Source organism: Hyperolius riggenbachi, chromosome 5 (assembly GCF_040937935.1).
Source record: "Hyperolius riggenbachi isolate aHypRig1 chromosome 5, aHypRig1.pri, whole genome shotgun sequence".
Taxonomy (NCBI): domain Eukaryota; kingdom Metazoa; phylum Chordata; class Amphibia; order Anura; family Hyperoliidae; genus Hyperolius; species Hyperolius riggenbachi.
Window position 1 is genome coordinate 131,437,907 of NC_090650.1, and position 12,575 is coordinate 131,450,481.

Genomic DNA, 12,575 nt, shown 5'->3' on the forward strand with positions numbered 1-12,575 from the left:
CCTCCTCTTTTCCATCTACATGCATGGTCTTGGTGATTTAATTAACTCATTCGGGTTTCAATACCACCTCTATGCAGACACACAACTGTACCTCTCTGCCCCAGACCCTAACTCCCTCCTTAAACGTGTTCCTGACTGCTTGTCTGCTATATCCTCTTTCATGTCCTCTCGCTTCCTAAAACTTAATATGAGTAAAGCAGAACTAATAGTTTTTCCACCGTCTCTGTCCACCTCCCTGCCTGAAGTAACAATAAATGTTAATAACACTCCGATAACTTCAGTTCCCAAAGCTCGGTGCTTGGGGGTGATATTCGACTCATCTCTCTCTTTTATTCCTCATGTTCACTCCATAACCAGCTCCTGCCATCTCCAACTCAAAAACATATCTCGCATCCGTCCCTTTCTCACTCAAGACACAACTAAAATGTTAATACATGCTTTCATAATTTCTCGTCTGGACTACTGCAACATACTTCTTTGTGGACTACCGTCTAATAAACTGGCCCCGCTCCAGTCGGTACTGAACTCAGCTGCTCGTCTCATTCATCTTTCGTCTCGATCTTCCTCTGCCGGCCCTCTCTGTCAATCTCTTCACTGGCTGCCAATTAACCAGAGGATTCAATTCAAACTGCTAACCCTAGCCTACAAAGCTCTCCACAATCTCTCTCCCTTGTACATATCCTCACTAATCTCCAGATACAAACCCAATCGCAATCTCAGATCGGCACATGATCTTCTGTTGTCCTCCTCTAGAATCATCTCCTCGCATTCACGTTTACAAGACTTCGCACGCGCTTCACCCCTCCTCTGGAATGCCCTCCCACAACACATCCGTCACTCGCCAACCTTTGTTACCTTTAAACGCTCTCTAAAAACACACTTGTTCCGACAAGCATATGCGCTACCTTAGGCCACTTTCCTTTGTACTAAGACCAAATTGCACTCCTACTAGGTATCCTAAAACACAAAGCCTCTATATATTTGCTGCTTACTACCCCTCCTCCTGTTTCCCCCCCATTCCCTTCAGATTGTAAGCTCCCAAGCGCAGGGCTCTCTCCCCCTTTTGTGTCTTGGTAACCATTATACATTTTATTCATCATGTTAATTTTATCACTGTCATTACCAATTCTATAATTTGTATTTTGTATCATTCTTTGTATTTTGTCACTAATTATGTATCTTGTATATTGGTGTACACCATTGTCTGTATTATTATGTACCCCATGTTTGTTTCTTACTTTGTACAGCGCCACGGAATATGTTGGCGCTTTATAAATCAATAATAATAATAATAATAATCCGTCCCTCTCGTTCACCAGCAGGGGCAGGTTTCTTTTTGTAAAGAAAAAAGACGGAGGCCTCCGCCCTTGTATTGATTATCGAGGCCTGAATAAGATCACAGTGAAAAACCGCTACCCTTTGCCATTGATTGACGATTTGTTCACGCAGGTGACCAACGCCAAGATTTTTTTCAAGCTAGATCTCAGGGGTGCATACAACCAAGTCCGTATCAGGGATGGTGACGAACGGAAGACGGCCTTCAACTCACCCGACGGGCATTACGAGTACCTGGTGATGCCCTTCGGGTTGTGTAACGCGCCGGCCGTCTTCCAGGAGTTAATTAATGAGGTGTTCAGGGAAGTGTTGGGGAAGTTTGTTCTGGTTTACTTGGACGATATACTAATCTTCTCGTCCAGTCTCTCTGAACATCGCCAGCATGTCAGGTGGGTGTTAAAGAAGTTAAGACAGAATCATCTTTTTGCCAAACTGGAGAAGTGCCTCTTTGAGGTAGAGTCAGTAGCCTTCTTGGGGTACATTATCTCCACTTCTGGCCTCTCGATGGACCCAGGGAAAGTTTCTGCTGTCCTGGAGTGGCCTCAGCCTGTGTGGCTGAAGGCACTTCAGAGATTCCTGGGGTTTGCCAATTACTACAGAAGGTTCATTAGGGGTACTCTACCATCATCTCCCCTCTCACCAGTCTCACCAGAAAAGGGGCTGACACTCATCACTGGTCACCAGAGGCTCATGCGGCCTTTTCGACCCTTAAAAAACTGTTTTGTTCTGCCCCGATACTAAAGCATGTTGATGTCGCCTTTCCCTTCATCGTGGAGGTTGATGCGTTAGAGGTGGGGGTGGGTGCTGTGTTGTCTCAGAGGTCAGGCTTGCAGGGCAAGCTGCACCCATGTGCCTACTTTTCTCGCAGATTCTCGCCCGCCGAGAAAAACTGACATCGGCAACCGGGAGCTCTTGGCCATCAAATAAGCTTTTGAGGAATGGCGACACTGGTTAGAGGGTGCAGAACACATTATCACAGTTTATACAGATCACAAGAATTTGGAGTATATTGAGGGGGCTAAGAGACTTAGCCCTCGCCAGGCCTGGTGGTCCCTGTTTTTTGCAAGATTTAGATTTGTAATCACGTACACTCCCGGAAGTAAGAATATCAAGGCCGATGCTCTCTCCAGGTGTTTTGCGCCGAGTCAGTGCAGCCTACAGCCCCTGAGACCATCCTACCTCCAAAAGTAGTTTTAGCAGCCACTGAGACATGGAGAGATTGGACAGCCACTTTGAGTCCTTACCAACAGGATGTTCCAGAGGGGAAGCCTGAGGGGGTCATGTTTGTGCCACTGCCTTTCCGCTTACAAATCCTGCAGTTCTTTCATTCTCACAAGAATGCTGGTCATCCTGGAGCCACCAGAACTCAGGATCTACTAGCCAGATGTGCCTGGTGGCTTACTTTGGCTACAGATTGTTGTAAGAGAGTGTGCTGTATGTGCGAGGAGTAAGCCCTCTCGTCAGGCTCCCGTTGGCACTTTACAGTCCTTGCCAGTCCCCAATGAACCCTGGACTCATATTTCCATGGATTTTGTGGGTTAACTCCCTCGGTCTGAAGGCAAGTCGGTCATTTGGGTGGTAGTGGACTGTTTCAGTAAGATGGCACACTTTGTCCCTCTGAAAGGACTCCCCTCGGCTCAGGAATTGGCTGATATCTTCATCCAGCACATCTTCCGGCTGCATGGCATTCCGGAAAATGTAGTGTCAGATCGGGGAGTCCAATTTGTTTCAAAATTTTGGAGGGCCTTTTGCCATCAATTAGACATGGAACTTGCTTTCTCATCAGGCTATCACCCACAGACCAACGGTCAGACTGAGAGAGTTAACCAATCTCTGGAACAATTTCTCAGGTGCCATGTTGCTGATTGGGTAAAGTTTTTGCCGTTTGCAGAGTTTGCGCACAACAACCTGAAGAGCTCTTCTTCTGGATTCTCCCCATTCCAGGTGGTGTCAGGGAGATAACCTAAGTTTGCTCCTTTGCCGGTCGCATCTACTCCTTTTCCAGCTCTGGAGGATTGGCAAAGGGCCTTGAGAGAGATTTGGGGAATGGTTAAGAGGAACCTAGGGAAAGCTTTCCAAACCCAGAAGAAGCAGGCAGATAAACATCGGTCTGTAGAGTGGAGATTCTCTCCAGGAGATTTGGTGTGGTCCACTCGTCATTTGGCTTTGAAGCAATTGTCACCCAAGCTGGGTCCTAAGTTTATAGGACCTTTTCCAGTGGCCAAGAAAATCAATAATGTGACGTATGCTATTGATCTCCCAGCCAGTATAAATGGTGTGAGATCATTCCATGTGTCCCTGTTAAAACCAGCAGTACAGGTGGACTCCTCCCCCCCCCCTCCCGTGTTGGTGGATGACCAACCAAAGTATGAGATTGAAAAGATTCTGGATTCTCGCCTGGTGCAGAATTCTGTGCAGTATCTGGTCCACTGGAAGGGATATGGCATAGAGGAGAGATCTTGGGTGCCAGATTGTCGCATGCATGCGGAAGAATTAAAGAAAGAGTTCCATGACTTACATCCTGGAAAGCCTGGTGGAGAGTGTCCGGAGTCCACTCGTCGGGGGTTGGATTGCGGAGAAACTGCCGCGCGTTCTGACAGTGAGGCGGCGGTGTTCGCGTACAGAGCGGCGGTTTCCCCGCAGCAACATTCGTCTGGTTTGTCTGGACCTAGTAGTGCACACAGAGGGAGAGCTACGCGCGCCGCAAGACAGGCTCTTTATGCCAATAGGAGAAGGGTCAGCTGATCGAGGCGGTCAGCTGATCCCAGCTCAGCAGGTGATTGGTTGATGGGAGCTGGGCGGCGCTGTGGAGCGCTTTGCTATATATATCTCTTGCTGTTCAGTTGCTGGTTGTCTGGTGTTGCGAATACCTACGTGTTAGCACTCAGACCTTAGTCAGATCCTTCAGTGTGGTGGAACCAGAAGGACCTGGGAATCCACACTTAGCCAGTTCACTGTATTATTATCTGTATTATTCTCTAGTATAGTTCCAGGGTGTTGAGACCACGGACCTCACACCCCAGACTAGGAATACTGTATATCATCTGTGTTATTCCTTAGACCAGTTCCAGGGTGTAGAGACCACGGACCTCACACCCCAGACTAGGAATACTGTATATCATCTGTGTTATTCCTTAGACCAGTTCCAGGGTGTAGAGACCACGGACCTCACACCTCAGACTAGGAATATTGTATATCTGTGTTATTTCTTAGACCAGTTCCTGGGTGTGGGATCACGGACCTCACACTCTAGACTAGGCATTATTGGATATCTGTTTATGAATTGTAGCTCTCCTGACTTCACATCTGCTTTCTGATTCGGTACCTTCGCACATCTGATCTACTGTTGCCGACCCTGCCTGTCCCTGGTTACCGAATCAGTCTCCTGTCTCTGTACTTTATCTGCCTGTGTGTTGCCGACCCGGCCTGCCTGACCTTTCTGGCTGTCACCCACCCCTTGGGTGCTCAGTACTCCTGCAGGGGTCCCCTGCTCCTCAGAGGGGGCCATGCTGCAAAACCAGTCAGGGACTCCCCCTCCTGGAGCCCTTGACTGCAGTAGAGTCTTCTCTACTCATTGGACCACCTGCTACCCCGGTGGTCCAATTCCTACTGTTACACCAAACACTTACACGCTTCAGGTGTCTAGAGGTTAGTTATACTTGGATTATTGGCGATTCTGCAGATCCTCAATAATCAGGTATATCTGTATTCTTGGGGATACTGCAGATTGCCAAGAATCAGATTCTCTCTGGTTACTGACACCTATCGTTACACGTACCTTCCGAAACGCGTTAGCGATTGGCCAGGCTGCAGTGACGTTACTAGCACTATCGCGGAAGGAGTTGCGTTCAGCACGCACAGCGGAATCTGGCTGAGTTCGGGATTACGGCAAAACTCTCCGGACACCAAGGGCCCCAGCACTTTACTGGAGCCGGGTGAGTTTGCCCGACTTTGCTGTTACGACAACTAAGCAGCGGGTCTTAGTCTCTCTCCGGCAAGACACTCCGGACGCTCCAGCCCAGACACTGCGGACCATCTACGGAGGTTGTGAGTAAGAACACTTCCTAGACAAAATAATTTTTTGTACTAGTCTACACTTGCATCTGTTTGAAGGAACATTGTGACATTTTATCACCTGGATAACCAAGTCCTAATGCTTATTATTTACTATTGGATATAAACCACCAGTGAAAAGTATCTCATATTAGTGCAACAGCACGGTTTTGTCCTAGTATTTTTATTGCATTATTTTTTATTGCATTATTTTTATCATTTTTTAGTTTTTTAGATTTTTCTGCTGCAGCAGGGCAGTGGTTTTGAATGCAGAGTGTGTGTCTGAATGTCTATTCGTTTTATGCTATAGATTTGCATATATATCAATTGCATTATTGTCTATAATAAATTAATTGCATCTTAATTCTAGCGCCAAAAACACAAAATATGTTTGGCAAATGAACCAAATCCGCAAAATGCATAACACAAGAGAAAAGGAATAATGAAATTATAATCATATAGCCTCCTGAGTAGGGATAAACAATGATATGCAAATACTTCTGAGTTTATACAAATTTATGTACATGTTTATGAAAATGCAGCTGGAAAATGGACCAATCAATTGAAACCTGGGTGGGAATTGATTGGTCCACTATCAAGCTGCATACATTTGCATAAACCACAGAGTATTTGCATCTCATTGATTATCCATACTCCTGGGCTGTATGTGATGTCACAGGGTATTTGTTGCAGACATAAGAGGTTGCAGTCATTTTTGGTGAATGAAAATATGCTCAATTGTTTAATAGCGTCATTTTTGAAAGACTGATTCCCGGCAGATTTCTCTGTTCCATCCAAGAAAAACGTTATTGCATTGCGTGCATTTACATTTTCAAGCATTTCCAAAGCTGTGATCTAACTCTCCTGGCAGACGACCAAACATTTCTCTCCTGCTTGAGGGAACAAAAGTTAATCTTTTGCGTTTACTGATAAATGGCTGGCCAGATCAGCAAAGCGCAGTCAGCACTCTCACCTCTCCTAGTGGCTTCAGTGTTACAATGTTGTACGTTGCAGGGTCCCGCTCAACAAGACAGGTTTCTGTAAGTGCCAACAATCTTTTCACGGGCTCCTATAATAGAACACAGATTAAAGAGTTCAAATGTGCAACTTCATGTTAAACTTCTTCCCAAAGGTGCTGCAGTTGTGCAATATTGTGTTGTGTCATATTTATAGCTCAAGAACTACTAAACCTGGAAAAATCCATGTAGACAAACAGAAGCGCTCTGTGAAACATTAAAGCCTTTCTATAATAATTACTGTGGGAGATCATTATTCATTTCATTATTTTCATGAATAAAACAATAAAGTTTTGTGGCGACTTCGGCGCCATAAGAATCTGGGCGCCCGGAATAGCAGCAAGTAGAATATACGGTAGGTAAATTACCAATATTTCACTATGGTTCAGTGGGTCATTCCGATAGTAAAATATCTGTAATTTTGACCTATATTTTACTATAGCCTAACTTAACATTATTCTCACACAGAGCCCTCTTTTTAACAATGTCTGAATCATGCTCCCCTCTGCAGATGCCCAACCTTAAAACCCCGTTCTCCGCTGCCTAAAGGTGCATACACACATCAGACCATAGTCTTTGGAAAATGAAAGATCACAGACCAATCTTACCACCCTTCATGTAGTATGAGAGCCATACTCTACACAGTCTTTTCTATGGAGCTGAACTCCACATCAGAAAAAAAAAAACTTTGCAAGATGCTGCACACACAGATGCTGTACAGACACAAAAGATCAGTAGCTGCAAAAGATCTGTTCCTGCCAAAAATCCATTCCTTCAAATTGCAATGATAGTCTATGAGATCTGCAGATCATCATACACATATGATTTAACTGACATTCATCTGCAGATCAGATCCACCAGGATGGATTTTCAGATCTGCGGATAATTGCTTGATCTGCAGATGAATGTCAGTTAAATCATGTGTGTATGGTGATCTGCACATCTCATAGACTATCATTGCAATTTGCAGGAATAGATTTTTGGCAGGAACAGATCTTTTGCAGATACTGATCTTTTGTGTCTGCACAGCATCTGTGTGTGCAGCATCTTGCAAAGATTTTTTTCTGATGTGGAGTTCAGCTCCATAGAAAAGACTGTGTAGAGTATGGCTCTCATACTACATGAAGGGTGGTAAGATTGGTCTGTGATCTTTCATTTTCCAAAGACTATAGTCTGATGTGTGTATGAGCCTTTAGACTAAATCCCCACCGCCCTTTCACTGCCTAAAGGTGCATACACACATCAGACTATAGTCTTTGGAAAATGAAAGATCACAGACCAATTTTACCCCCTTCCATGTACTATGAGAGCCATACTCTACATAGTCTTTTCTATGGAGCTGAACTCCCCATCAGAAAAAAATCTTTGCAAGATGCTGCACACAAAGATGCTGTACAGACACAAAAGATCTGTAGCTGCAAAAGATCTGTTCCTGCCAAAAATCAATTCCTGCAAATTGCAATGATAGTCTATGAGATCTGCAGATCATCATACACACATGATTTAACTGACATTCATCTGCAGATCAGATCCATCAGGGTGGATTTTCAGATCTGCGGATGATTGCTTGATCTGCAGATGAATGTCAGTTAAATCATGTGTGTATGATGATCTGCAGATCTCATAGACTATCATTGCAATTTGCAGGAATGGATTTTTGGCAGGAACAGATCTTTTGCAGATACTGATCTTTTGTGTCTGTACATCATCTGTGTGTGCAGCATCTTGCAAAGATTTTTTTTCTGATGTGGAGTTCAGCTCCATAGAAAAGACTGTGTAGAGTATGGCTCTCATACTACATGAAGGGTGGTAAGAATGGTCTGTGATCTTTCATTTTCCAAAGACTATAGACTGATGAGTGTATGAGCCTTAACACTACACCCCCCACCCACCCCCGATGTCCAGCACTAAAAATCTCCCTCCAATGCCTAACTCTTAATCCCACCCCCCATACCTATAATATAGTAGCTGCCATATATTGATAGCCACAATTAGTGGCTATTATTATTAATTTGGGTGCTGGAGGTGGGGTCTCCCCTGCATGGGGAAAGCAAAATTTCATTCAACAGAAACAAAACAGAACCTTGTGCCCAATAGGGGAAAAAATAATAATTACATAAGAACTTTGGAGGTAACACAATAAAAAACGGAAAGCATGAATGACACTACAATTTTCAGTTAAAAATAGGAGCTAATTAGTAAGCGGAGTATGGTGTGTCAAACACTGGGAGCAAAAAACACAAAGACAACGGGAGCCCAAATGGTGCAGTATGTCACAAATCGATATATGCTTCAAAAAGTAACTACGTAGGAATACTCACAAAGGTGGGTTGCACTACGGGCAACCGACCACTTCAGGCAGGTGGAGTTACACAGACCCGACTCCACTCGGGTATGCCAGCAATGCTGGAGGCGGTCGCTCTCTTGTAAAAAAAAAAAAAAAAAAAAAAAAACCCTACACTTTGAACCCCGTGGGGCGGTGGACTTCCACCCGCGGTTAGGTGTAAGGGACTCCCTTCTCTGGAGGGCGGGGGGAGTAAGATACAGCATAAAGGGGAAGAGGTGCCCAAGGGGTATAAAATACTCTAAAAGCACTAAAATTATTAAGAATTGAGGTGGCTTACCTCACAGACAACTAACTTCAGGTAGAACTATTAATATCAAGCATAGGCAATGCGTTTCGCTTTACTGTAACAACGTACAAAATATGCTACACAAAAACGCTCCAAAAAAACTCTTGGCATGTTCAGAAAATCGCTCTAAACATGCCTAGCATCGCTCTGAAAACCGCTTTAAAAACCGCTAGCGGTTTTTGGTGTGCATGCGCCCTGAGTTAGCAATGTGTGCAGGTGCTTGTTGTAAGCACTGGGGGGGGGGGGTTTCAGGCAGCAGGATCCCCAGTGTGTGCCCCCCCTGTAGCGAGAGGTCCCCTTTGTAGCCAGCAGCCTTTACTCACCTTCCGGGCTCCAGGAATGAGCCGCAGCGGACCCCTCCACTCAGGCCGGCATCCCCTGCTCAGTTCCGGGTCACAGCTTGATGACGTCATCAAGCCGGAACCCGGCACTGACATCAGAGCGAGCAGGGATGCCGGCTAAAAGCGGAGGGGAGTACTGTGGAGACACTGGTTCCTTACATCATATTATGTGGGACTGTCCCAAAATCCAATCCTTCTGGTCGGATGTTATAACATTTATAAAAAGGCATACTGATATAGAGGTTCCTCTTGATCCATGGATTTGTCTGCTTGCCAAACCCCTACCTAAACTCAAAAGTTCCTCATCCAGGTTAACAAATCATTTTCTATCAGCAGCTCGTTGCCTGATCTCCAGGCACCCTTTCAACAGGGTGATATTTTGCTTAACCTATTTTGGTTCCTGGACGTAGATACTACGTCCAGGAACCATGTGCGCTACCGCGCGCCCCCACGGCCGATCGCGCGCGTGCACGCGCACTCCCGGCCGCGGATTCGGTAGCCAGGGAATCAATGTATCGGGCTATGGTGCCCGATCACTGATTCCTCTCCCCCGCTGAAAAAGCGATAGCTTCTCTCGGAAGCTGTGCCTTTTCTGGCCGTTCCCTCCCCGATGCGCCACTCTAAGCGTGTGTTACGCTTAGAGTGACGTCATGTAAACAAACTCTTGGCCGCCATCTTGTGGCCAAAAAGTAATACTACAACTGAAAATAAAAATAAATTAAAATGAACACACATTTACATTATAAATCTATTGTTTACCCCCCACCCTCCCAAAACTACCCAAATAAAATGTTTACTATAAAAAAAAACAAAAAAACATTACAATTAAAAAAAAAACCATGTAAATATTTACCTAAGGGTCTAAACTTTTTAAATATCAATGTAAAGATGAAATATTTCTATATTTTTTTTTATTTTAAACTTGTTAAAGAGACACTGAAGCGAAAAAAAAAAATGATCATATTATGATTTGTATGTGTAGTACAGCTAAGAAAAAAAACATTAAGATCAGATACATCAGTCTAATTGTTTCCAGTACAGGAAGAGTTGAGAAACTCCAGTTGTTATCTCTTTGCAAAAAAGCTATTAGGCTCTCCGACTAACTTATGCTGGGAATACACGTTTCGTTTTTGCCTTCGTTTTAGCCTTCGTTTCGTTCGGTAAACGAATCGAGTGTTGAAAACGTATGTGAAAATAGTCATAATCTCATTATAGTTTCGATTAATAGACCCCAAAAACGAACGACTAGTGATCGAACATGTTTGATATTATCTCTCTTTATCCATCTAATCGAGCCATTGGTAGGCTTGATGGCTGTTCAGATCGATTATATATTCGTTTATGTTAGTCCGTCCCTGTAAAAAGGGATTTTCGTTTCGTTTCTTTGCAGCCTTCGATCATTGGAAAAACGAAACCATCAGAATCGGAAAAAAAAACGAAACCGTGGGTGGTGATATTAACCGTATGTTCGATTATTTCGGGATCGAGAAGGACAAAAGGCACAATCGAAACGAAGGTTTAAACGAAGGCAAAAACGAATCGTGTATTCCCAGCATTAGTCTTGGAGAGGGCTGTTATCTGACTTTTATTATCTCAACTGTAATTGAACTGTTTACTTTTCCTCTGCTAGAGGAGAGTTCATTACTTCACAGACTGCTCTGAAAGACTCATTTTGAATGCTGAGTGTTGTGTAATCTGCACATATTATAGGATAATGCAATGTTAGAAAAAACACTATATACCTGAAAATAAAAATATGAGAATATTTTCTTTGCTGCTAATCTTCTAGTAATTATTCATAGTACACAACCAATTCATTATATCATATTTTTTTTTTTCGCTTCAGTGTCTCTTTAATAGTGATAGATGCAAAATGGAAAAAATGCACCTTTATTTCCAAATAAAATATTGTCGCCATACATTGTGATAGGGACATAATTTTAACGGTGTAATAACCGGGACATATGGGCAAATACAATACGTGAGTTTTAATTATGGAGTCATGTATTATTTTAAAACTATAATGGCTGAAAACTGAGAAATAATGAATTTTTCCATTTTTTTCTTATTCTTCCTGTTAAAATGCGTTTACAGTAAAGTGGCTCTTAGCAAAATGTACCCCCCAAAGAAAGCCTAATTGGTGGCGGAAAAAACAAGATATAGATCAGTTCATTGTGATAAGTAGTGATAAAGTTATAGGCTAATGAATGGGAGGTGAACATTTCTCTCGTGAAAACCACGGAACCTGAATGGGTTAAAGGGAAGGTCCGAGCAAAAAAAAAAAAAAAATGAGTTTCACTTACCTGGGGGCTTCTACCAGCCCCATGCAGCCATCCTGTGCTCTCGTAGTCACTCACTGCTGCTCCAGTCCCCCGCTGGCAGCTTGCCGACCTTGGAGGTCGGCGGGCCGCATTGCGTACATTTTTACGCATTCCCGCTAGTGCAGGAACATTAACACATACATTTTTACGCGTTAGTGGTGCAACACGTACCTTTTTACGCATTACAACACTAACGCGTAAAAATGTTTGTGTTAATGTTCTTGCAATAGCGGGAATGCGTAAAAATGTACTCAATGCGGCATTTTTTTATTTTGCTTGGACCTTCCCTTTAATGAGGTTCTGTTAAGATACGTTTGGTTATATATATATATATATATATATATATATATATATATATATATATATATATATATATATACATATACACATACAGGCACAGTAAAAGTTATTGTGAAATTTGGTGGAATACTACGTCCATAAGATATTAGCAGATGTTGGATAACGGCTTTTTCTAATCACATTATGTATTATGGATATTTTGCCTGAAATGCCTGTATGGTCATGTGACCTTTTTATTCGTACAATGTTTCTGTATGTATATTGGCTGAACCTGTTCTAATAAAAACTTTAAATATAAAAAAAAAGGGGGAAGGGAGCGACGATCGCCGGGGGAACGGCAGGAAGGTGAGTGGATCCTCTTCTTTCCCCCCTACCGCCGCAGCTCTTACTGGTGATCACTACGATCCGCCAGTGATCGTAGTGATCAGTAGCCATACGCGATGGCTTCTGATCACAGATGGGAGACGTCAGCTGTCATATGACAGCTTAATCTCCCCTCCCAGGCGCGCACGATCGTGTCGGGAGCGGAAACGGTAGGTGGCGTAAATCCTACGCCGCATCAGCCTACAGTGCCCA

General features: G+C 43.6%; 1 protein-coding gene across 3 annotated transcripts in view; it reads right to left on the reverse strand.

The window, feature by feature from the left end:
• DNAJC13 (DnaJ heat shock protein family (Hsp40) member C13) overlaps positions 1-12,575 on the reverse strand; it is a 295,032-nt gene that overhangs the window by 175,778 nt on the left and 106,679 nt on the right. For all 3 annotated transcript variants that reach the window (XM_068236264.1, XM_068236262.1, XM_068236263.1), the window contains one exon: positions 6,362-6,457. In XM_068236264.1, coding sequence (XP_068092365.1) covers positions 6,362-6,457 — 96 coding nt within the window. The remainder of the gene's footprint in view (positions 1-6,361; positions 6,458-12,575) is intronic.